The sequence below is a fragment of the Zingiber officinale genome, chromosome 6A (genome assembly GCF_018446385.1).
Source record: "Zingiber officinale cultivar Zhangliang chromosome 6A, Zo_v1.1, whole genome shotgun sequence".
NCBI lineage: Eukaryota > Viridiplantae > Streptophyta > Magnoliopsida > Zingiberales > Zingiberaceae > Zingiber > Zingiber officinale.
In genome coordinates, this window is record NC_055997.1 from 106,874,060 (window position 1) to 106,900,929 (window position 26,870).

Genomic DNA, 26,870 nt, shown 5'->3' on the forward strand with positions numbered 1-26,870 from the left:
CGTGCTCACTTATAACCCGACTGGTGGCTCGGGAGTCTGGGACAAGCCCTGATTGAAATCCAAGGGCTATAATTTTGAGGCGCGAGAGCATGCTTTCTTGTAACCCGGCCAATGGCTAGGGAATCTGGGACAGACCCGGTCTGAAACCTGAGAGCTTATAATTTTGAGGAGCGAGAGCATGCTTGCTTATGACACGGCCGGTGGCTCGAGAGTCTGGGATAGACCCGGTCTGAAACCCAAGGGCTTATAATTTTCAGACACGAGAGCATATTCGCTTAAAACCTGACCGGTGGCTCGGGAGTCTGGGACAAGCCCGGTCGAAACCTAGGGGCTATAACAGATCTTGTGATTGGAAGAGGAAATATAATAGACACACTAACCTACTGATCAGTTGAGATCCGACTCAGTCCCTTGACTCCAGAATATCCGTAGAGTGAGGGAATATAATAGAAAAATAGCCTGTTGATCGATTGAGGATCTGACTTAGTCCCTCGACTCCTGAATACCCATGGAGTAAGGGGAAATATAATATGATCGTCGAAATCTTCCGGGACCATGATGATGGCAAAGAATTTTCCGACGTCATCTATCTCCACGTTCCAGATCAGGTAGAGTTTGCCACAAACGATACCAAATTTGATCCCGTCTGGAAGTTGAGAAGATAAAACGGCCGGAATGATGATGTGGCTGGAATGTTGAACGAATTGTGATGACCCGGAGAGGGGAGGGTGTGATGAGTTGTCTTCTATGTTGACCGAGTCATTTGAAGGCCTCCAGTCAACACTACATGCAAACAACGACCGGGTTGCCCAGACCCCTAGCACCCCGATGTTTGAGACAGATCCCACGAATATATAAGGAACAGGATAATGGTAGAATAATGAAATGAGTACGATGATGTACCTTGGTCTAGGTGGGCGCCCTCTAGTAGACGGTGAGCTGGTCGTGACGCTGATCGAGTTGTCGTGACTCGGAAGAGTAGATGAATGTGAGTCGGCTGAGGAGCTGGGTCCGGAGGCGACGGCATGGAGCCAAATGTGGCATGGATCTGGAAGGCAACATGTAGATGGAATACAGCAGCGGCACATAGGCCGGATAATACCAGTAGTTCACAATCATAATAGTGGTGCGAAGGGCGAAACACAGCAGTGGATCAGATGCCGGATCGGCGTCAAAAGCATATTATTGTGAGAATGACCCGGAGGATGGCGTCGACTGACCGCGAGGGTAGCGAGGAAGAGGGGGAGATCGAAGATATGTCCGACGTCATCAGTCGGAGTCAAGGAGGTAGTGTGGTGTCCGAGGCCAAAAGGAGGTGGTGGCAATAAACGGGAAAGAGGAGACCACCGATAGGCGGCTGTAGACGCTGAAAAAGATGGAGATGGCTCTTGGCTGCCGACGGCCACTGGAGGCGGTGTCTCGGAGAGCGGTGGCCGCCGGAGATGGTACCGAGGCTGTGGAGCGAAAGAGAGGCAGCAGGTGGGCTGCTCGCTGGGGTTGTCAATGAGAGGACCTGTCGACGAGAGGAGAGGGAGAGGGGGCTGCCAGCGCGTGGCGGCGTGCGTGAGAGGAGGTGGAGGTGATAGCATGGTCGTCGGGAGAAGAGAGAAGAAGAGGCGGCGGTGACGAGGTGGCGTCGGTGTGCGTGGATGTGGTGGCGGCCGACGAACCCAGCCAAAGAGAGCCCCCTTTTCCTTCACGTGAACAGTACCCTCTTAAAGCCCTAAGTAGTCAAATGATGAAAATGCCCCATTTTCTGTTCCTAATTCCTCTCAGGTCCCTAAGAGACATCCGTATCAAAATTAAATATATTTGTGTTTAATTAGTTAATATTGATGAATAAAATATTATAAACTATTTAAGATTAATGTTCCTTAATAAAATTTATGTGTGTCTGGGGCATAATGTAATGATTAAGTTCTTCAATGGATCACCAAGTCGAGTCTCAGCTGCGGTGTACTGTAGAAAATTTTTTCTCTAATGAGAAGCGGATCTAAAAATGCTAGCCATCTGGATGAGTCTCTATGAGCTCTTTCCGATTTATCCTAGTGACCGGTGGAAAATTTTCGTGAGACTGAGTCTATCACATTCAAGTAAGGGCCTATGGGTGGCAATTCGAGTTAGATTCAGGTTGGTGGGTTTAGGTTGGAGAGTTAACGTTAGAACATCAAATCTGAACTCGGCCTGATTAATATTTTGAGTCAAATTGTTCGGCACCAAACCCAACCCGTTTATTTGTATTTGACCTAAACCTGACCTGAAATGACCCACAACCTGAATTCAACTCGAACCCTACCCGAAATATCCCATTTATAAAAACATATTCATCTTAACCCGAACTCAACCCAAACCCGACTCGAAAAGACTCATTTTATTAAAATATACTTATTTTAACCCGAACTCAATCATAATCTGACTCGAATCCGACCCAAAAATACTTATAAATGGATTCGCGAGTTGTAATTGGGTCATTTCAAGTTGACTCGAACCTGACCCATTTATTAATCGTGTCAATCAGGTCGTTTTGAACCCGACCCAAACCCAATAAGACTTGACCATAACCTGATTTTTTTTTCGTGTTCGGTTCAGGTCGTGTTTTCGTGTTAGGTCAGAAATTATCACCTCCTAGGTAAGGGTGTCAAAGATAAACTCGACTCGAGTCGATCCAAAAAATATCAGGTTTGAGTTATGAATTTTTGGATTCGGATTGGAGATTTTTATGTCAGATTCAAGTTAACCTGAATTTAGGATTTAGTGGACTTTTGAGTGTTAAATAAAATTTTATTTTAAAAATTAAGGTGTTTTTATGATAATGATAGAGTATTGAGATAAAAGTAAAAAATTATAGGGAAAATAGTAAAAAAAAATATATTTTTAATCGGATTAATCAAGTTAATCAGGTTGGTCGGATTCAGGTTTAGGAATTTCAGATTATATTCGAGTTCGATTAGGATTTTTTATAAAAAATATTTTTATTCCAACCCACTCGAATTGACACCGCTATCACCAAAATTAGTCGGTTCGAATAGATAAATATCTAAATTAGTAAAAATAAAAATAGAATTTATGTGTCATATTCATCAATAAAATTCTTATAAATTTCAAAATAAATATTTTTTAAAAAAAAATTGAACACATTAATCAACTAAATAAATTTAAAAATCTAAAAAATATAAACAATTAAACAAGCTTAGTTGAAAATTTTAATAACATCTAAATAAATTAAATTTAAATCAAGTTTAAGTTTTTTTAAAAGAAATAAAACTAAATTTAATAATAGTTTCAATGATTTAATTTATTACTCATTCAACTTACCTTAGTTACCTTATTAAGCAATTTTAAACAATACAAAATTTGACTATGTTTATAGCCCTAACCACTTATACGGCACCTCCAATGCAAGGATACCACTATGAGTCCACCTATAGAGGGGTCTTATGTTATGTAGGAGCCTCTTGTTTACCCTCTAAAGGAACTTAAATGCTGCTTCAAATCAGCAGTAGAAGATAAAAGTGAAACATTGTTAATCCACAAATGAGTAAGAGGCGAAAACAAATCTAATCCACATGCACCTACACCACACCATGTGAATTGTTCGTTCAACAATTCATATATGCCCCTCAAGATGTAACACTACTATCCACCCAATATAGCTATATAAGCATCCACAAATTAGTATATATATAACTCATACACCTCACAAATAACCCCTGCATATCCATCATGGTGCATAGTTGATAGCAAACACAAAACACACACACACACACGATCAAAAATCACTCTCTCATACACACACACATGGCTAAATGTGAACTAGGATAAACATGCTTAGAAGAACTAAATCAGTATAACAACAGTCAGAAGGGATTGACCTTGTCACTTTCGCCCTACAGAGAATAACTTCGCATATAACGTAGTGGAGGGACATTATGTGACGAAGATAAAAAAGACAATATGGTAATAGTTGGAAAAAAGAGTATAATGAGTGTGTTTCTGTCTCACTAAACAACTTCTACTACAAACCTAATAAAACCATGCCTTGTTTACTTTTACCTCTAATATTTCAATGTTGCGTTGATTGTATTATACTCGGTGGTATCGATCTATAACTTTCACATCGGTCGATTTTTCCTTCTTGGAATTTTTCTCGTACTCAATTGGTTCCTCAGCATCACTTAAGCCCTCTGAAGAAGAACAAGAAACATAATCAGCCTCAACGATAGGGCTACTGATGATGCCAGTTGGAAGCCTAGAATGATTCTTCTCCAGTTTAGCCTCGACCTCTCCCTCTCCCTCTCGAGTAGAAACTTGAAGAAACTTGGCATCGCCAGCGAAATTCTCCTTGGTGGCATCTTGTTGCTTCTGTGCCAGTACATCTATTGGACTAATATCCTCATCTGAACCTCCTTGAGGACCTCGAATATCAGTTTCTCCCTCGCTCTTGCAAACTTTATCATCCTCAATGAAAGAAGCAACTGCATTCTGTCTTTCTATTACTTTTACAAAACGAATCATGTCACCGATATGACTCTTGCTTTCAGGTTCAATATGAACAGATGATGCAGAATCCACAGAGGTTCTTCTAACATCAACTAGGACAGGTGCTTCCATCCTCTGTGATCTTGGAGGTTCTGCCTTTAGTTGTGACTCTACTGGCTCAAGTTTTTTTAATTTTTCGATAGCAAGACTGGCGATCTCTTGAACCCAACTATCATCTGGCAGGACACTGCAAATGAAGATAAAATTCATTTAAACAAATATGCTGCATGGACTACACTTTAGCAAAAAATAACTCAACCTCTTATCCTCAGTAAGTCAATAACTCGCCCTCTGCTTGCTGGTTTTATTTTTGGGGAGAATTTCCGAAGCACACCCTTTTTGTATCAAACCGAGACCATTTTTTTTAGAAACAAAATTGAAAGAAAATAGAAATTATACGTTTGGTTTGCTTTGGTTTAGAGGTCTAACCGAATTGGCCTTTATGCATTATAATTTTTTAATTTTATGAATCAATATTATTTTATAAAATTAATAAATATGACAAATTCAGTCATCTATAATTCATAATAAATCTAAATGGCAAATGTATATTTTCATTATTTAACCAAAGATAAATTTGACATTTTATTTATTTTTGTTTACAAAAATGAAACCAAAATCCAACTAAATTTTTTATGCTTTGGTCAGCTCAAACCGATTTAGATAAGAAGCCAAACTAAATCAAAATTTTACTTCGGTTCATCATGATTTTGAACTGAATAAGGAACACTTCTAGATAAAAATGTAAGATATAACCTAGCCTAATGCATACCTTAGTCTTGCGTCTGCCTCATCATGCAATATAATATTTTTTTTCTAAATTCTAAATCATATAGAAATTTTCAAACTAAGAGGAAAACTCAGCTCTTACCCATCCAGATCCCAAAAAGATGTATATGTCACATCTATTTCTTTCAATGTTTTCATTGTTGTAGCTAAAAGATTGTCTGAAAGATATCCTCCATTTTTTGCAATTTCAAGAAGAAAATAAATATCCATGTGAACCTGTAGAAATTGAGCAATCAAAGTTTGTACACGAAAAACAGTAGGACCAACACTCTACATAATATTTGCATTTAAGAAATGTTCTTCTCTAACAATGTCACTAAATTCTTCAAATTTGGCAGCAACCAGACAACAGTCTCATAACAAGCATGAATACGTAAAATTAGTACTTAACAAATTAAGTCTTGTTGCAACAGTAATAACACATGGTAGTCACCAAAAAAGTTAAATTAGAGGGCAAAGATACGGTAATACCTGCTCAAGGAAGTTATACATTCTAATTTTTGATGAATCTTCTGTGATTTTCCATAAGCTTTGGTTACTTGAAAGACAAGTAGGCAATGCTTCCATTAACTTTATCAACAATTTCACTATGCCATGCTTGCCTTCAAAGATGGATCTGGAAATATTCTCTAATTTCCTCAACCAGTAGAATAATTCCTTGACATTCAAAAAACAACCATTAGAAGAAAGAGAATGATCCAACAAGGAATTTAAACTTGCATAGGAGAGAAATATCTTGGAACTAAACCACAAAACTTCATGTTTAATAAAAACGAAATTGAAACTTAATCATTACAGTAAATCAATAATATTAACGAAATAGCTTAAAATACATACGATTCTAGAACATTCATCCATTATTATATAGATGATTATGTAATATAGAATCAGTTAAAAAAAATAATCAAAACACAAAGGAGTTTTGCTCTAAATTTTAACAAATAGTTTACTCATTCTAAATTAATGATAGTTTTACTAATGCTCCAGATATAATGAAAAGTCAGAAACCTTCATAGATGAAACTAAATAATCTTCTCTATGTATTTTTATCAAATTGTGATGACATCCTTTAATCTCATCCTCTTGACCCATCATCATCCATAAGTAGGATATCAACCTTATGTTCATAGCCTCATACTGATCTTTGGAAGGAAGAAGGCTAACTTCCATTTGAGGTTCTTGCCATCATCTGATTGTACAATCTTCCTGCCAAACTAATCTTTACTCAACTTGCGGTACGATTTTTTACTGGTTTTCTTCATATCATGGGAAGTTGATCATACATCTTGTGGCACATTTTGCTAGTTTAATAACTGCTAGATAGCCATCTACAAGCTCTTGCAGATGAGTTGGACGTGGAATTAAAAAAAAAAAAAAACTAATATAGGAAACTTTCCAATCTTTTGTGATGCACGAGTCACAACCCTTCTAGATGAGATAACATGTCATTTACTTTGTTAAGCATAACTACTTATCCAAAATGAATAAGTTCAAAACAGTAGTTGATCACCACCTGATTACCTCATATTTTTCCATGTAGACCCAAATTAGGGTGTGCAGTGAGATCCGTCAATTAAATTTGTATCTGTCAATTGACAATGTTTTGTCAAAAAATATACAACTCTCAGAATCATAAAAAACAACTTCGTGGGTTTTTTTTTTTTTGAAAAAAAAGCAACTTCCAGGTTGGCTAATACAAATTTCGGTATGTTTTGAGGATTTAGAAAGGCATTAAGAAAAAAAGCACATGGATGGTTGCATTTTCTATCACATATTTAAAGACACCTTAAACAAGAAATAAACAGTGACCCACAATGATGCAGTTTTTATAAAAGTTCTTTGGATGTTTTACTAGAATTATATACTTACATTAAATAGCAATTCCTATATCTACTTCCTAATAAAGATAATCAGAAAGAAAGAACTTGCAATGTGAATTAAGAAAACACGATTACATCACACTATTAACGCATCTCATGGAACCATAAAATTTCATCAATGATGTTAGTCAAAGCATAAGAATGATTCACTGAAAGTTGAAAATAACAAACCTGAAAAATAAAAGATGGAAACATAATTTCTTGTTTTGAGCCAGCAGTACTCTGGTAAGCATATGTAGCATTTGATTCCAAAATGGGCACTGATGCATTAACAAATTGCTGGCAGAAAGTACTTTGTAACCGATCTGAAGATTCTTCAACAGAAAGCACCAAATTGTAAAGCTCCTGTGATGATCTATTAACCTGATCTGAATGAGAATGTGGAGGCTTTGTAATGCCAAAGATACCAGATGTAATAATGGGTAAAAGTTTCACAATGGTTGCAGTGTTAACCAGAAGCAATAACTGCTGCTCTAGCTTTGAAGTCTCCATAATTCCTTGATAAAAAATTCCTAGACTAGTTTCTTTACTTTGAATAGCTTGTTCTAGGGAAATAATATACTCATTAATTAGGCCAGCAAGTCCTTGAGCAATCGAACATCCCATCTCAAAAGTAACCATTGAAGAGAAATCATTGACAATGTCCTGATTAAATACAATTAGAACTGATTAGCAATCACTATTTAGCGCAATTCATATTATCTAGATTACAGAGATTTTGCAGTTACTTCCGACTAGTTTGCAATTTTGTATATTGAAATCATTAATGACATGATTGCTATATGCAATGATTGTTAAGCTATGTCATCTGTATTATGATGTAACTCTAAATCTTCATCTAGATAAATTATATAGAATAGACTCGGGCATTGAGGCCTCACTTATACCTTTTTAATTATCTACTCTCAACATTTTCTTGTGATGCTATTCTAACCAATGTGGAATCCTCCACAAACAACTCATAATCAGCTAAAAAGTAGGATAATGGAAAGTAGTCATTTCATGCATAGTTTGCAATGTGCCAATCTATTAAACTATGGGCTTTAGTACTTGAAATCTTCATCTACCCCTTCAATACTCATGTCAAATACCAAAACTCCAACATTGACATATTGAGTGGACACTCGATATTTCTATTAGTCATGTGTGAAAAAAAAAAAAATTAGAAAGAGCTATACTAGACACTTGGTTCCACACCCATGTCCAATACCTAAGTCCAAGTAATATAGATTGGATGATTAATCACTAGTGATACCTCCCTTTCAAAAATGGATTCTATTGTATGTTTATCTTCAAGATTAATGAAGTAGCCCCTCTTTTACCAAAGTTTAGCAAAGCATATGATAAGGGAAATAGAGTGAGAGACAGAAAAGTAGATTTAAAAAAAAAACAACACAAGTACAATAATAGGAAACCAATGAGAACAAAGAAGAACAAGCAAATTTAATGCTAGAAGATGTGCAGTTGTGTACAAATAGATCAGGTATATCCATTTATGAAACCTGTATTAATGGGACAAACTTTCTTCCACTGCAAGTTAGTAAACAATACTCCTCTTCAGCACCATTCTCTGCTGTAGATGGTGTTTCCTCAATCAATTCTGACAGAAGAAACTTTTTGAGGACCCAAGTCTCATTTTCCACCAATATTCTGGAAATGTCTCTATAATGATCCAAATGTTTGTCTAATAAGTCCTCCATACAACGCCTCAAGTAATTCATCAAATCATGCACTAAGAATAGTCTTTGAGAACTCAACAAAGAGCAAAGTGAGATAGCATAATGTACAACTTCAACTGCCTGATGAAATTTGACAATTATTTCTGATTTGGATATAAAATATGCATAAACAATGTGACTAAATTCCTCAAGTTCTGTCCTAGCCCAATCCAAAAGCTCTAGGGAACAAGGATATGTTTCCCCATTCAAGAATATAGAACTTTTTGCTGCTTGAAAAATAATTAAGAACACAGCTTTTGCAACTTCATAGGGATAGAAGTGACCTAAAGATTCTTTTTGAGAAAATAATTCTTGTAGACGATGCTCAAGACGCAAATGATAAAACTTTAGCAGTAAAATGTTGGCCTGATAACCTTCACCAAGCCTTAAAAGACCAGATAGTGCCTTCTGTAACTCTGTATGAGTTACCCTGGGGTGTTTAGCCAATGCAATAAATTGTTTAGCTAACCTAGTCCTCCAATCTGATATTGCATTAAAGTATGATGTCATTGAGGGAAAGATATGTTCTTCCATCTTCATATAGTGTAAGGTCTTGGTCGTCTTTTCCAAAAGAATCAATGCATCATTCACTTTTTGCTCAGAGAGAAAAATATCCATTGCGTCCAAAGTATCATAAACTTGAAAGTCAAATTTTGTAGAGGAATATAGATCAAGATCTTCATCCTGCTTGTTGGTTTCTATTGTGTTGTCTGACAGTTTATCCAAATAAAGACATTTAAACAGATTTTGAACAAGATTCCTTTGGTTTGAAACATGTTCTTTCAACTCCTCGAGATCATAGTTAACTTGTGACACTTCATCAAGTATCCTGGAAGAAAACAAAATCTTGACTAAGCACAAAAACATGTCTAATTTTATTTGGTAATTAAATGCAGAAAGACAATAATAATTTGATAACTATGAACTGATGTTGATAGTAAAGTTTTGAATAAATTGAAGGAACATGCCACTGCCAGATTCTCAAATAAAGTCATTTCTAGGATGATTGTTGGATGAACACTCTCATTGTCAACTCCCCAAACCCTCATATTCTTATATAGTTTCTTCATATAAAATTTTTGTCCTATGTTTGACCTCCACTTTGATTCAGCCCCACCAGTTTGGTATCGTTCAAGCTTACCCTAGCCCTAAGTTTGTTTCAAGAAACCAAGAATGTTGAGTGGAATACCTGATTTGGTGTCTTCTCTGCTACTATGTGATCAACACATCTCTATAATTGTTAGCGTCACAACCCACCTATGTGAGAACTATCATTAACCTGTTAACCATATACTCTTTGTACCCATGTAGGACACTAACACTACATATAGAAACTCGACATCCCAAGACCCAAAGTCCAACTCATAGTTGATAGTCCAAAATCACACCGAATCATTAGCATCTTGGGTTCAAGGATGGCTTGAATTTTCCACAACAAACACCACATAGGACAGTTTGACAAGATAAATAAACTAGAACCAGCTAAACCAACTTAGCAATACCCATAATCAGAAGAAAAATCCACTAATCTTGAAGTATGAATATCATCATTCACAAATTGAAGAAAGCTCAGAACATAATCTAATTACCACTATTAATTTGCAAACCTACTTAGAACAGCAAAAGTCAACATACATTTAGATCAATTCAGGAAGGTCACACAGCCACCCCATTTATTCCTTCCCTTCGGCATGGACACTTGGTCATTAACTATTTGTTTAAAAAAACACTTAACAGTAAAAGAAAACTTCATAAAATGAATGGTTGATGAAATATTCAAGCAGAAAAGTTTATCTTAATAACAAATGAAGCCTTCACAAAATGATAGTTTAGGTAAATATTTAAGCATGGAGATTTACCTGACAAATGCCGAATAACATGAATAAGCATTTTTACTAAAGTCTTCCTCCGACACCTTCTTTATTTCAAGGAGCTCTGAACACAAGCGTCTAATTCCCTGTAAAATATGATAGCTTAATACAGCTATGGTTGAACAATCCTAACAATAGAGTTATTAGGTAGTTCAAAACAGAATAAGTGTTCTATCACAACACAGTCATCATGTTAAACAGTGAATTTAAAATTTTCACATCAAATATTGTTGTTCAATAAAGGATGGGTGTGTAGAATTATAATCGGCACAAAGCAGAAGTGTAGCACATTTAGACATTTCCTTCAATTCCATCTTCAGTAAGAGTCATCCTCTTAACCCATGGAATACTGACAACTCATTCCCCACTAATCCTTACTAGAGCAAATTGGAAAGGCACATAACATCTCAAGAACAATCGGCATAGCTAAGGTTGAAATTTCTTATCACCTGCCTGCTTGTTCGTCTTTGTCGATGGCAATTATACTCAATGTGGAAAGGTAGAACTGTGCCACGAGAAGAGCAAAGAGAAGAAGAAAAATTAGAAAGATGGTACCTTTTGGGTCATCGGCTGGACCTCCGACCAGTGCTCACGATCACCGTCGGAGCTCGAAGAGTCAAACGAGTCGTCGGTGAGAATCTCTGCATTACCATCGGCCATGGGAACACCGCAGGAGGAAGGAGAGGAAGGTGGCGATGACAATTAGAGGAGATGAGCATGGTTTGGAGCGTCTGGATGTCGTTTTCCGCCATGGCCGGTCATGAAGCATCGCTAACTCCGCCTCGCGCACAACCTTTTCCTTTTGTTTATTCTTCAGAGTCCTGGAGAAATCAATTTCTTATTTCTTATATTTTGGGGGGTTTTCTAAAAATCATTACTGATTGGGTCCATGAATTTCGTATTAATGACGTTTTAATTGGACAATGTTATTTGAATTAATAAAATCTTATGTTAATTAATAATTATTTGACGTAATAATGTATTTAGAGATTTTTTTTTTTGTTTGTTAAAAGGCAAAAGTCAAGTCCATATAACGATATTATTATTATTATAAAAATGTGTCCTTCACACAAGTAATAAGTGAGAGCATCCGCAATGAGATTCGACTTAAATGCTCCCTTGTTCTCGGCAGGAAGTGGCTCTACTGTTTAGACAAGCTGTTCCTCTTAATTTTAAAAAAATTATTTTCGTGATATAATGTAATTTATTTTTTAATTACTAATGTTATTTGATCCGGTAGTAAGAATGGGTCCCCCCCTTTTCTTGCAAAGTCAACGCCAAGGGGAAATCATCGGAACAGCCGCCCACCCAGAGGAGAGTGTGGTCCGACCGGACGGACGGCCGTAGACGGCCGGTCCGATTGGACTGCCAGCCGGCCGATGGAATCGAGTACCCGGAGGAGTCCGGCCGGCTCGCACTTATAGTTGGGAGGCACCCTGTCAAATCGGGGTTCCGACGCTCAGTTAAAAAGGTCATGGACCGAGCTGACCTTTTGACCGACCGCAGTCATAAAGCACCCCTGTTTGTTAGTCTCCACAAAGCACAAGTAAACCACTGCGGATGTCCGGTCGGATGTTTAGGTATCTGTCCGCTCGGACTACAAGTTTGGAGCAAAGGAAAAGGCCAGAGGATTTCTTTCTTTGACAACCTGTAGGTTTCACGTGTGTGCCATGCTCCAAATCTTGTGACAGGGGATTCTGCTGTCCCATCGAGGGCATGCTTTGACTGTAGCGATATGGGTCATGTAAACTTTCTGACAGTCGCATACCTAAGAAAGGACAGGTAAGCTTTCTGATAGCCGCATACCTAGGATAGGACAGAGGACACTTATGCACCTTGGTACGCGTGCCCAAACCTTTCACAGCTCTATATAAAGAACCTCAGGTTTCATCGACAAAGGATTCTGTGGTACGTACTCTGAGACTTTGGGAGCCACCTTGTTCATCGTAATTTACTTGACTTGAGCGTCGGAGGGTCGTCGCCGGGAACCCCCTTCCCGGCCCGACTTCTGTGCAGGTTAGCCGGAGCATCGCGCCACCAGTCGGAGATCTACATCAGCGAGCCAGGGAGCGCCACGTGCCCAGCGTCTGTTGATTTCTGGTTCGAACAGGAACAAATTGGCGCCGTCTGTGGGAACGCACCTGCATTCGAACAAGAGCAATGGACGAGGCTAGACGACAACACACGGTGGCGCTTTCAACAGAAGAACTCGAAGCTCTGGTCGAGATGAGGGCTGCCAAACTAGTGGAGCAAAGACAAAAAACATCAGCCGAATGGCCAGAGCAACAAGCAACATCCGCGTCTGGTGGCCGAGCGGAAGCACCTCCAGCCACCGTCGCGTTCCATCGGGCCTTATTTCGCACCCCTGAAGCCGCACCAGCTCGAAGAGATAGAGGCTCTTCTTCAGACGAAATTCCAAGGCGGGATGACAGAAAAGGAAAAGCTCCCCGGGCGGACTCATCTCCCGAGCGGATCAATCGCCAATTCTCGGAGGCTATTCTACGAGACCCTCTACCCAAGCACTACGTGCCTCCGACGATCGGCGAGTACAATGGAACGACGGACCCGGATGATCATCTGGGTAAGTTTGATAACACAGCCACGCTCCATCAATACACCGATGGAGTGAAGTGCCGAGTCTTTCTTACCACTCTCTCGGGATCTGCTCAACGGTGGTTCCGGAGGTTGCCGGACGGATCCATCACTAGCTTCAAGGAATTCCGAACGGCCTTTCTCCACCACTTCGCCAGTAGTCGGCGTTATCAAAAGACAAGTGTCAGCTTATTCGCCATCAAGCAAGAGCCGAGAGAATCACTTCGAGGTTATATTCAGCGATTCAACCAAGTGGCGATGGATATCCCCACGGCCACATCGGAGACGATGATGAATGCCTTCACGCAAGGCCTTGTGGATGGGGACTTCTTCCGGTCGCTCATCCGAAAGCCGCCCCGAGATTATGATCACATGCTACATCGGGCCAACGAATATATAAACGTGGAAGAAGCGCAAGCCGCCCGGAAAAAGGAAACTCCCACCGAGCGGAAACAGCACGCCGCTCAACAGCCACCAGAGGACCGAGGCTCAAGCAATTCCATCCCCGCACGCCAGATCGCACGTACAAGAAGTGCTGCCGCTCGGCCAAAGCCAAAGAAGAGGTGGACCCCTATGTTCTGCACCTTCCACGGATACGCACAACACGAGGGATTGCCGAAGTCTTCCCTTTGTGTCCAATCCTGTTCCCAGGAAAGCCGAACGACGGTCGCCTCCCATCGACAGGAGACGTAGGACTCATGAAGCTGACCGGACCCGCACCGAGGGGCGACATCAGCAGACACCCGATCGGCACAGACCTCCGAGGCAGGAGAATCGCCGGGCGTCCAGAGAGCGGTCACGACCGTCCGCTCGGGAGGAGGAAAATAGGAGCAATACTTCCCGGGGCGAGATCAACGTTATTGCTGGTGGGCCGACCGGAGGAGATTCCAACCGAGCCAGAAAGGCGGGTGTCCGGCAGCTGCAGATCCACGCGGTCGGCTGTAGCCAAGAGCGGGCAAGTGGACCGGGAATCACTTTCGGACCCGGGGACTTAGAGGGAGTAGAAGTGCCCCACGACGACGCGCTGCTCATTAAAGCGGTAATAGCAAATTACACCATTCACCGCATATTTGTTAACACAGGGAGCTCGGTCAACATCATATTCAAGAAGGCGTTTGATCAGCTGCAAATTGATCAAGCCGAGCTGCTGCCCATGACGACCCCGCTCTACGGGTTTACGGGCAACGAAGTTCAGCCGGTCGGACAGATCCGGCTGGCTACCTCGCTGGGAGAGGAGCCGCTCAGGAGGACCAGGACAATAAACTTCGTGGTGGTCGACTCTCCCTCGTCCTACAACGTCATTTTGGGACGACCGACGCTCGGCGAATTCCGAGCGGTTGTCTCAACCTTCCACCAGAAGATAAAATTCCCCGTGAAGGATAAAGTAGGAGAAGTACGTGGAGATCAGCTAGCAGCTCGGCGGTGCTATATAGAGATGATCCGAGCAGAAGCTTGTTCCGCTCGGAAGGCGCCCCGAATCGAGGTACACGCCATAACCGAGAAACCTCCTGCTTTAATTTATGATGAAAAGGAGGAAGTTCAGATCCATCCGACCCGATCGGAGGCCACGACTTTATCGCCTCTGATCCGGAGGAAGAAGGAGAAGGCGATCTGCCTCCAACGAAATCATGATGTCTTCGCCTACACGAGTTGCCCGGAATTTCGCCGAGCCTAACGCAACATGAGTTGCATGTCCGAGGGACGCTGGCCGGTGAAGCAGAGGAAAAGAGATTTCAGTGCGGCGAATGCCATCATCAAGGCGGTAGAAAACTTGGAGGCCACATCTGCGAGTGCAGTTCCGAGCTAGGCGTAACGTGGTATTGGTCTCAAAGCGGCAAGTGGAGAGTTTGCATCAACTTCGGGACTTAAACAAAGCATGCCCCAAAGATTTTTATCCTTTGCCCGGATAGATCAATGGTGGACTCTACGGTAATTGTGAATTAATTGCATGCTCGACGCCTACAGGGCTATCACCAAGCAGCTTCGCGTGAAGATCGGAAAGGTTAACCATTATATTGCTACAATGTGATGCCGTTCGGATTGAAAAGCAGGGCCACCTATCAACGCTTGATGAACAAAGTGTTGAGGGAGCAGATCAGGCGGAATCTGGAAGTTTATGTGGGCGACATTCTTATCAAATCCTTGAGGCCGATCTCTTCAAGGACATGGAAGAAACCTTTCAAACGCTTCTGGAATATGGAGTCAAGCTAAATCCCGAAAATGCTTGTGAAAAGGCGTTCTTGGGATATATAGTGACCGAGCGGGGAATTGAAGCCAATCCTAGCAAGGTGAAAGCTCTGCAAGACATGCCGCCTCCCAGAAATACAAGGGAAGTGCAACGGTTAACCGGTCGGATAACTGCTTTGTCCAGATTCATCTCCAAAACCGCCGACCGGAGCCTACCATTCTTCAAGATCTTGTGCAAGGCTACCAGGTTCCAGTGGGATGAGGAATGTGACCGAGCGTTCGGAGAATTGAAAACATATCTGAATTCTCTGCCTATACTTGCCAAGCCGATCGGGGGTGAGTCACTTTATCTGTATCTGTCGTCAACTGAGCATGCTGTAGGCTCGGCACTTGTGAGGGCGAGCGGCGAAGAGCAGCCGGTGTATTTTCTAAGCCACATTTTAAAAGATGCTGAATCTCGTTACACCGGGCTCGAGAAGTTGGCCTTTGCTTTGATTCTAGCCGCTCGGCGCCTTCGACCATATTTCTTGGCTCACACCATCATTGTCCGGACAAACAGTCCACTAGGAAGAGTGCTGTTAAATCCAGAAGCGTCCGGACGGCTCATCAAGTGGACGACAGAACTAAGTGAATTTGACATCCAATACCAGCCCCGCTCGGCAATCAAAGCGCAATCCTTGGCTGATTTTGTGACCGAAGTGCAGAGGCCAGAGCCGGAAGCTCTGTGGAGGATATATGTGGATGGGTCTTCCACTCGACTCGGAAGTGGGATTGGAATATTGCTGATCTCACCTCAAGAAGAAAAGATGCACCTATCCGTCCGGCTGGACTACAAAGCCACCAACAATGAAGCAGAGTATGAGGCCCTCATAGCCGGATTACAGGCAGCACGGCATGTGGGAGCCGGTCGGGTGACTCTCTATTCGGATTCACAGTTGGCCGCTCAGCAATTTTCTGGTACCTTTGAAATCAACAGCGTTCGGCTTAAGCTCTATGCTGAAGCCTTTGAAAAACTCAAAGCTACTTTCCGAGAGGTCCTTATTCAAAAGATTCCCCGAACGGAGAACCAGGCAGCCGATGAGTTAGCCAAACTAGCAAGTTCTATAACGCCGATCGCCATTCAGCAACCAATTGAAAAAGTACTGCTGGTGGCGCACGTCGACCGGATGGAAGGCCTCACATTTCCAAGCGACTGGAGGACACCCATCATAGAGTTCCTCCGCTCGGGAGCCACACCGGCCGGTCGGGATGAAGCCCAGCTGCTCAGGAGGAGGGCCGGTCGGTTCACCCTCATCGGCGATCAGCTCTACAAGAAGGCTTTCTCTCGCCCGCTGTTGAAGTGTGTGAGCTCGGAAGACTCGGCTTACATCCTCCAAGAGGTACATCAAGGATCGTGCGGAGGACATCCGGGCGGACGATCATTAGCCAAGAAGATTTTGCTAGCTGGATACTTTTGGCCGACCTTACAAATAGACGCCGCCCGGACAGTATCTACTTGCCTTTCATGCCAGAAGTATCACAACGTCTCCCACCGACCGGCAGAGGAGATGAAGGCATCAACCGTCTCATGTCCGTTCGATCAATGGGGAATGGATATTGTGGGTCCATTTCCTATGGCGACCGGGCAGAGGAAATTTTTGCTAGTGGCAGTCGATTATTTCTCCAAGTGGGTGGAGGCCGAGCCACTAGCCAGGATCACCGAGCATATGGTCAAGAAATTCATCTGGCAACATATCATCTGTAGGTTCGGTATCCCTCGCCGATTGGTTTCCGACAACGGGCGGCAATTCACAGGGAAGGTGCTGGAAGATTGGTGCAAAAGCTACGGCATCGAGCAACACTTCACGTCTGTGGCTTACCCCCAAAGCAACGGTCAAGCCGAAGTAGCCAACCGGGAAATTCTCCGTATTCTGCGCGCTCGGCTCGACCACGTGGGAGGAAGTTGGCCGGATGAAGTGCTGGGCGTTTTATGGGCCATCCGAACGACGCCAAAAGAAGGGACAGGAGTCACGCCGTTCCATTTGGTATACGGCGGTGAGGCCGTCATTCCGGTCGAAGTCGGCGTCGAGTCCGCGCGGATCCAGTGTTATGATGAAGGCAACGCCGAGCGGAGAAACATGGAGCTGGATTTGGTCGACGAAGAGCGTGCCAAGGCATCCGTTTGGCTGATGGCCTATCGTCAACGAATGAAGCAAAACTACAACCGACTCGTCATTCCCAGATCATTCCAGGTAGGCGACCTGGTCTGGAAGAAAGTCAAGCCGGTCGGCGACGTCGGCAAGCTTGAAGCTCCGTGGGTAGGTCCCTTCAAAATCATCGAAAAGCTCCGCTCGGGCGCGTATTATTTGGAGGATGAGGACGGTAGGGAGCTAGATAGGCCGTGGAGCGCGAACCACCTCCAGCCTTACCGGGCGGGGTGAAAGGTGTGCCTATGTAAATCATCCTGTGTACATTTTTCGATTGATTACTGGAAATGCAGAAATGAAAAGTCAAAAGAGCGAATATAAGGCATTATCATCGAAGAACGAAGGCCCCGCGCCGCTCGGCCGGAGGTAAATGGGTCGAGCCAAGCGCTCGAAGAACGAAGGCCCCGCGCCGCTCGGCCGGAGGTAAATGGGTCGAGCCAAGCGCTCGAGGAACGAAGGCCCCGTGCCGTTCGGACGGAGGCAACTTATTCGAGCCAAAATGCCCGACGAAGTAGACCCTGAGCCGTTCGGCCATGAATACGTTCTCCAAGTTGGGTGAAAGGTGCGCTAAATATAAACTTATATACTTTTGGGTCGCCTATGTACTTGCGATGCAGGAAGTAGAAAGATGAAAGCACAGGGTATCCTCTGCTGAAAGGAAGGCCAAGGTCGCTCGACCTGGTAAGGAGTTAGCCTTGAAGGTCGTCTAGCCCAGACGTTAAACCGTAGAGCCGCGCCGTCCGGCTATAAATATCCGCGCCGACGAGCTCCGTCGTTAAAGATCGAGAGCCGCGCCGTCCGGCTATAAATATCCGCGCCGACGAGCTCCGTCGTTAAAGATCGAGAGCCGCGCCGTCCGGCTATAAATATCCGCGCCGACGAGCTCCGTCGTTAAAGATCGAGAGCAGTGCCGACGTCTATAAATAATCCGGCCGGCGAGCTCCGTCGTTAAAGATCGAGTCGCCGTCCGGCTATAAATATCCGACGACGAGCTCCGTCGTTAAAATCGAGAGCCGCGCCGACTAAATAATCCGAGCGGACGAACCGGCGAGCTCCGTCGTTAAAATCGAGGCAGGCGTCTATAAATAATCCGAGCGGACGAACCGGCGAGCTCCGTCGTTAAAGATCGAGAGCGCCGTCCGGCTATAAATATCCGTGCTTGACGAGCTCCGTTGTTAAAGATCGAGGGCCGCGCCTATAAATAATCCGAGCGGACGAACCGGCGAGCTCCGTCGTTAAAGATCGAGAGCCGCGGTGATCGGCTATAAAAACGACGGAGCTCGTCGTTAAAAATCGAGAGACGAGCCGGCGTCTATAAATAATCCGAGCGGACGAACCGACGAGCTCCGTCGTTAAAGATCGAGAGCCGCGCCGTCCGGCTATAAATATCCGCGCCGACGAGCTCCGTCGTTAAAAATCGAGAGACGAGCCGGCGTCTATAAATAATCCGAGCGGACGAACCGACGAGCTCCGTCGTAAAAGATCGAGAGCCGCGCCGTCCGGCTATAAATATCCGCGCCGACGAGCTCCGTCGTTAAAGATCGAGAGCCGCGCTGTCCGGCTATAAATGCCCAAGGTATGATGTGATAGAAGACGAGCGGACAGTACAAGTGTTAGCAAGGGAACAGTGCAAAAAGATAGAGTACACGAAAGGAAAGCATTTCATTAAAATTAAAACCTTAGGCCGAGTGGCCTAAGTACAAAAAGGTTCATGTTCAGCCGAGCGGCGAAATTACAAGAATTACTCGATGTAGTCGTAGAGGTCCCTCGGAATGTTGCTCAGGAGCTCCACCTGATCGCCGGCCGGAATATTGGTGGACTCCGGAAGAAGGCCCTTCGACTTCAGATAGGTCATAGTGGCCGTAATGGCCAAGTCGAAAGCCGAGTACATCCGCTCGCAAATTTTCTCCGAGAACTCGGGCGATCGGATGTGGCTTTGTCGGAGAGCGGCGACTCGGCTCGGCTCGGCATCCTGGTATTCTTTGAAGGTTGCCTGGGAGCTTGTGAGGGCCTCATTCAGACGTTCAATCTTCTCCGCATCGGCCGAGCGGCCTGCCTTCTCCCGACGGTGCTCCGTCGGCTCCTTTATCTTCAACTCCGGCCCGGGCCTCCACGTTTCTTCTCGGATCGGAGATGGTGTGTTCTTGAGTGGTGGCGAGTTATCTTTGTGTCAGCGACTTAACTTCGCTCGGACTCGGCTAGGCGTGGGCACAGTCATTGTTTTCTTACGCTCGTGACTAGTAGAGTTGAGCCCTCTTGACTCTTTTTGCGTCCGGAGTAGGATGGGCCTTGGGAGCTGCTCGGACCGCCTGCCGCTTTATCTCCTCGTCCGCCATAGCCAGGCGGCCGGAAACTACTATCTCTTCCACCCATCTCTGAAGCAAGAAGCGGTTGTTAAAAGCCGAGCTGAAATATTTAGGCAAAACTTAAAAACAACAAACTTACCCCGTAGCCGCTTGCATGTGGCGTTGGCTAAGTTCCGGAGGGATCAGCCACTGCGCCCGGCGTCGGCCCATATCTCGGCGAGGGCCCTTTCAAAGTAATGGTGTGCTCGGGCACGGTGGGCGATCGGCCCAGCAACTCTTGATCGGAAGATGAAGAAGAGATCGTGACGACGGCAGCGGCAGGTCGACGGGAACGTCGCATCCTTGGTCGATGGCTGCTGATTCCGTCGCGGGGAAGATTGCAGCAAGCGCCAGTCCCCCCCAAGCCAAAGCGTCGGTCGGACGAAATGGTCTCGAACACAGGCTCCTTTCCTTTAGTAGCCACGGCGGCCCGATCGGATGGTTGGACCGCGGAGGTAGCCGGCAGTGAGTCTCCACCGGCGCCTCTTTTGCGTGGTTGTTCCTCCTCCCGACGGACCCTTCCTCGGGGCCGTTGGTTCCTGAGGGTAGCTCGTGGCACTTTGTTGTTGAGAGGCTCAGGCGGCGATTCGACTGATGCCGCTCTCTCCCGTGAGAACCAACCGTTTGAATACCCGCCTTCATTTCCTTGGCCGGCCTCGGTAGCATTGCCTTCCTCTTGAGCCGGCCATCACGAGTCCATGACGATGTCACTGCATGAAGAAGAAGAAATCGGTTAGCAATTAAAGCAAGTGCCCAAGCAAAATTCTTACCGGTCGGGAGTGGGGTCCGTATAGGACTCAAAAATGTACATCACTCCCTCGTGAAGAAGTTTGTTGATGTCGAGCTCAGACCGGCTAGTACATTTGTGGCGTGAAGATAATCCGGTCGTGTCTTGAATTTCTTCAACTCGGGAGTAGGAGGTAGGCTGACTTGCCATTGGGGAAAGTTGGGCTGACTGGGCATGCGGATATAGAAATAATAGTCCTTCCAATGTTTATTGGAAGTGGGTAGTTATTGAAGAAGACCAAACCGGCCGAGCTTGGAACATAAAGGTGCGGCTCGGCTTGTTTAGGATAATAGAAATAAAGAAGACCTCCGGAGAGGAATGTTGTGAATCTTAAACAAAATGACAACGCCAGAGGAGACGGAAGGTGTTTGGTACTAAACTTCCGAGCGGCAAAATAATTGCAGACGTCTGCTATAAAAGGATGTACGGAGAACCGCAGACCGGCGGTAAATTGGTCATGAAGACACAGAAACCACCGCGCGGCGATCTGTCGAGCGGCGGGACCAGCCAGCGAACCGATATCCTCGGGATTTCAAATTGTCGTCAATATATCAAAATCCCGTTGTTCGAAACGAGATCGCATGGTAGTATACCATGGGCCTAGGGATTGTTCTTCGAGAGGAGAGGAACTGCCATGATCCGGACAGGATAAATCAAAAAGGAAGTTCCAAAGACGAAGGAATGGAATTTCAAAGACTCGAGCTAGGGGAAGAAATACGGATTAGATACTGGAAAGGAAGGAGGAGAGATCTAAAACCTTACTGAGGGGAGATGAATCGAGGAAAGGCGCCGGAGAGCGTCGAAGGCAGCAACAAGATCGCCGGAGCTCCACAGGCAGAGAGCAACAGTAGAGGTAAGTGAAGGCGAGAAGGAAACGAAGAATTTATAGGGTGAGGGCCGGTCGGCCTCCACCGTCGGATCCAGGTCACGGGAATCAATGCATACATCTAGCCGTTTATTTCGAATTGCTTTGGTCACATCCAAATATCATGCAACCGCCTCCGTACTCTGATGGCATTGCTCCACGTGGCGGTCAATCATTCGGAGCATTTAATGAAGGTATGATCGACATTGATGTCGAAGATTGGCGCGAGGAGATCCGTGAAAGCCATCATTGATTCATTCAAGGATATCTCTGCCGCGACCGGGCGGAGAGTATTAGCATGGAAGAGCCGTTCGGCTAGACTCACGATCCAGTCGGTCGGACTATCGCCTCCTTCAACTAGACTTGAAGGAAGGCAAGTGATCCGGTAGTAAGTGGGCCCCCTTGTCTTGCAAAGTCAACGCCAAGGGAAGTCACCGGAAGAGCCGGGTCCGACCGGACGGCCGGAGAGGGCTGGGTCCGATCGGACGTCGGCCGGCCGATGGAATCGAGTACCCGGAGGGGTCCGGTTCGCACTTATAGTTGGGAGGCACCATCAATCGGGGTTCGGCCTCGATTAAAAGGTCATGGACCGGTGACCTTTGTGACCGCGATCATAAAGCACCCTGTTTGTTAGTCTCCACAAAGCACAAGTAAACCACTGCGGATGTCGGTCGGATGTTTAGGTATCTGTCCGCTCGGACTACAAGTTTGGAGCAAAGGAAAAGGCCAGAGGATTTCTTTCTTTGACAACCTGTAGGTTTCACGTGTGTGCCATGCTCCAAATCTTGTGACAGGGGATTCTGCTGTCCCATCGAGGGCATGCTTTGACTGTAGCGATATGGGTCAGGTAAACTTTCTGACAGCCGCGTACCTAGGAAAGGACAGGTAAGCTTTCTGACAGCCGCATACCTAGGATAGGACAGAGGACACTTATGCACCTTGGTACGCGTGCCCAAACCTTTCACAGCTCTATATAAAGAACCTCAGGTTTCATCGACAAAGGATTCTGGGTACGTACTCTGAGACTTTGGGAGCCACCTTGTTCATCGTAATTTACCTGACTTGAGCCACCTTGTTCTGTGCAGGTTAGCCGGAGCATCGCGCCACCAGTCGGAGATCTATATCAGCGAGCCAGGGAGCGTCACGTGCCCAGCGTCTGTTGATTTCTGGTTCGAACAGGATCATTATTCAATATTAGTAATTTATGAATTTAAATTTTAATTGTATAAAAGGTGAAATATAATGAAAAAGTGTGAGATTACATCCTTGAAAGTTTTTTTTTGTTTGACAGTTTTACTTTTATGTGAAGAAAGTTTTTTTTTTTTTTTTTTTTGACAATTGAGAAATATATAGAGATTTTTACTTTTATGTGAAAAAAGGTTTTTTTTTTTTTTTTTTTTTTTTTTGACAATTGAGAAATATATAGAAATTTTTACTTTTAACATAACGTATGTGACATTAAAAGAGTTTTTGAAAATCTTCTGCAATTATGAATACCTTAATATGTCTAACTTTATGGGATCTTTCAGCTTCACAAGGATTTTTTTTGTTGATGATATGATAAATAAAGGTTAGAATGCTTCTTCGTATTTTTTTAAATAAAAAATAAAATTATTGATGTGTCCTGTCGGGGCCAAAAAGGCTTCTCTTAGGACATCCATATTGTCATTAACGTGTGAACGAATTAATGTTTTTTTTTAAATTTTTTTTAATAGGTAGACATTAATTTGTTCAAAGAATTGAACATGTTAATATTACAGTACCACTAAAAAGTATCTATGTCAACATTACCGTTTCAAGTATTAATGATATTGTGGATGCCCATATATAATAGGACCTCTTGATGTGACCGTGGTGACCTAGGCCTAGTTCGATTGTAGTGATCAGGGGTTTGAAATTCGACAGAGGATTTCATCATCTCTATGGATTTTGCCCATGTATTTGTCAATTTGGATTCATGTTGAACTCCATCTCAATGATATGTAAGATAGTCATATAGGAGTCGTTAACGTGACAATATCACATTGTCTTGAAAAGACAGTGGTGAGGAAGTTCCCTCCTATAGTATTCGTTTTTTCATAGAGAGTGGCTCCTGATTAGGGCACCTCTTTACTCTCTCTCTTTTTTTTTTAATTACTTTTTTTTAATTATATATATATATTTTAAGAGAAAGTAAAAACTAGTAAAGAAGTTATCGAGAAATTGTCATTTTTTTAAAGAAATTTGGGATTACTGAGGAATTTTTTTATAGTGAAGAGGCGAGTTGATATGACATTGGTAGTATCCTTATCGTATCCATGGTTGAAAATGCTTGGATGACATGTCAAATCCAATAAGCTCGCTTTCACAGTGGAAAGAGCGCTCCTTTTTTATTTTTTATTTTTTATTTTAAAAAAAAATAAAATGGGGTTTATAGTTTGATAATGTTGTTTTTTTAAAAAAAAAAAAAAGAGTGGGATCCATTAAAACGTTTTTTTATAATGAAGAAATGAATGAGATTTTTCATGTGGGCATTGACGTGATTTTGTAGGGAAAAAACCCTTAAGGGAACTCCTACTATCAAGATGCCCTAAGAACACTCTTTAGCCAATAGGATTTCATAGGCTATCACAAGTTTGACCTTCAACAAGGATTTTACTCAACAAATCATTGTCTCTCCCTAAAGATAAAAGTGATACTAGGAAGAGGTAAATGACCAAGAGTTTGATAATTGAAGCCCTCCGATCCTTGTTTAAACTCTTGGAATCTTTTGAGCACTTAGGCACCTTAAGCGCAAAACAAGCTTCAAATAGATACATTTTCATTGCCTCTTATTGACCAGAAACCCAAATGTGACTATTTTGATGGCAATAGTTATATCATCAATTGATTAACCAGTCAACTAAATAAGCCTCCAATCCAATCGACTAAAAATTCATGTCAATTGTTACTCGAATAAAAATATTTTATTCACTTAAAATCTACATTCAGTCGTGAATTAATCAATCACTAGGTGGTCTCACCTTCACTTGGTTTACAACCTTCACAAGTCCACGCAAATTCCTAGAACTAAAGTTGGTTGATAAAACACTACATAGTTCTTCACTCAAGGGTTCTAGAACTGTCAAGTTTGTCGATCTCCTTGTCAAGTATAATGCAACAACCTAGTCTAAAGCAATGTCTTGATCAATTCGAGGCTCAACTATTGAGTCCGTCAAACTCCTCATCAAACTCTAGTGCACTAACTTAATCCAATCCAACTTTAAGGCAATGAGCTCTACAAGCTCCACAAGCAACAATTGATTAAGCCTCTAACTACCAATTCAGAGTGACTTATGGAGCTTAACCATTAATCTAAATTCACTTATATAAACTTCTAAAACTTGTATATCAACTAACAACTTCAGAGTGAATGTAAGTTTAGAGTGTTAGAAGGGATAATTGTTAGTGGGAAACTAGTGGTGTATTTGTTTTAAAAAATAGTTTACAGCCATCCAAAAAATTATCAAATAAAACTTCTCCCAGAGACTATTAGTCCGGTTCGCTTCACGCGTGCGCCGTGCGTGATACCAGCCACGCTGGCGCCGTTCCTGCTTTTGCTGTTGCGGCCGTTCCTTCCAATCTCGGTTCGCCGTCTTCACTTCGATCCGGCGCCGATCCATCTTTCGCCGGAGAGAGAAGGGAAGGTGATACGCCTTGGAGGTTGCCTTCTCCTCGCTGCGCTCAATCCCTGCCGATGTCAGTCGCGTTGTGTCCGTTTCTCCCAGATCGTCGTCGTGGAGCAGCGGCAGGACATCGCTGAGGGCTTCCGCCTCCCTTTCTTCCGTTCCCTCGAGATCTACTTCCCTGAGTTACGGCGTCTTCACTACTCCTTTGTTCGGTGTCGGGAGCGTCCATAGCGACTTCAACGGAATAAGGGTTCCCTCCTGCCTACTCTTTCCCACGGTCGCCAGCCCAAGAGGGGTGTTCGTTACCATGGCAAAATAACAACAACCAATCAGTAAGTGTTTTTTCTCGTTATTACTATGAGAGTTACCTTTTCTTCTTCTTTTTTTTCGATTGCTTTTATTTTCTACTTCAAAACGAATAATTCGATATTTATCTGGTACACGGGCATGGAGATTTTATTAGAAACGCTAGTAATACAGAACAGAACATAACAGAATAGTATAGTATTGTTGCAGCGGAGGTGGCCTAGCATGCAGTTCACGGCCTCCCGATGGCAAAGCAAAGTTCGCCGCTGCGGCGGAAGGCCCAAAAGTCAATCTTGTCACCCTTCTGCAGCGCACTCCATGAGCGGAATAACTTGTGCTCGTCGCCCTTGATCACGGTGCCACCGCTTCCGTCCCATCGAGTCAGCAACAGGTAGAACACGAATCCGCACCGTGCGTACACCCGGACTGGCAGCCCTCCGTGCTCCCGCCCCGCAGCCTTCTTCGGCTTCTTCCTCTCTTCCTCTGCCTCCGTGCGGCTCCGCTTCCTAGTGTTGAAACATAGAGACATGAGAAGAATAGAAAGAAAGAATAGATTGCAATTCAAACATGACGTCATTACCTAAGGTGGACGATGTTGCCAACGAGGTTGGCCATGGCGCGCTCCTCCAGGGAGAGGAACCCGACGAGATTGGCCCTGACGGAGTCGGTGGGAAGGTAGAGGCGGTTCTGCTGCACCACGAGGTCAGAGCTCTCCGCCCTCTTCGAGCCTATGAACCTCACGCCAATGGCTTCGTCGTCGTTGCCGGTGAACTGGTGCCTCGCCAAGGCGGCCACCCACTCCGGAACAGTGGGGGTCGCCTCACCGTCGTTCGCCGGCATGATTAGCAACTCCGTGGGAATTTGGCGAGCAACGGCTTGGAGAGAGGGGGTGGCGCGGGGGGGGGCTTTATAGGGAGTGGGGGAACGGGGCACGGGGCCCGCCTCGGGGGCTGGGTCGGATGGATGTGCCTCGGGGGCTGGGTGGTATGTGTGGCTATCGACTAGAGGGTGTTGAGGAAAGGCGTAGTAGCGTTGCTGCCGGGACAAAGACAGGTTGACGTAAGTGGTGTGAGCCGGAGGATTGCAGCAGGGATCAATCTGCTCCGCAAATTCTCTCGTGGATTGCAATTCGCAAAAGATTTAGCGCAAATTGTCTCG

The 26,870-nt window shown here is 44.0% G+C and overlaps 1 protein-coding gene across 1 annotated transcript; it reads right to left on the bottom strand.

Annotated features, from left to right (window-relative positions):
* Positions 1-3,941: 3,941 nt before the first annotated feature.
* LOC121997289 (exocyst complex component EXO84A-like) lies at positions 3,942-11,596 on the bottom strand. Its single transcript, XM_042551633.1, has 7 exons — positions 11,353-11,596; positions 10,786-10,883; positions 8,711-9,755; positions 7,380-7,853; positions 5,800-5,985; positions 5,411-5,544; positions 3,942-4,726 (listed from the first exon to the last, which is right to left on the bottom strand). The coding sequence occupies exons 1-7, from the start codon at positions 11,455-11,457 to the stop codon at positions 4,084-4,086; spliced, it is 2,685 nt and encodes an 894-aa protein (XP_042407567.1). The 5' UTR covers positions 11,458-11,596; the 3' UTR covers positions 3,942-4,083.
* Positions 11,597-26,870: the final 15,274 nt, after the last annotated feature.

Excerpts from the sequence above, each read along its gene's own strand:
- LOC121997289 (XM_042551633.1), bottom strand. The coding sequence starts at position 11,457 with ATGGCCGATGGTAATGCAGAGATTCTCACCGACGACTCGTTTGACTCT. Across the intron at positions 7,854-8,710 it reads AGTTTGTCCCATTAATACAG|GACATTGTCAATGATTTCTC; the intron begins GTTTCATAAATG and ends GTATTTAATCAG. Across the intron at positions 5,545-5,799 it reads TGTATAACTTCCTTGAGCAG|GTTCACATGGATATTTATTT; the intron begins GTATTACCGTAT and ends CAATTTCTACAG.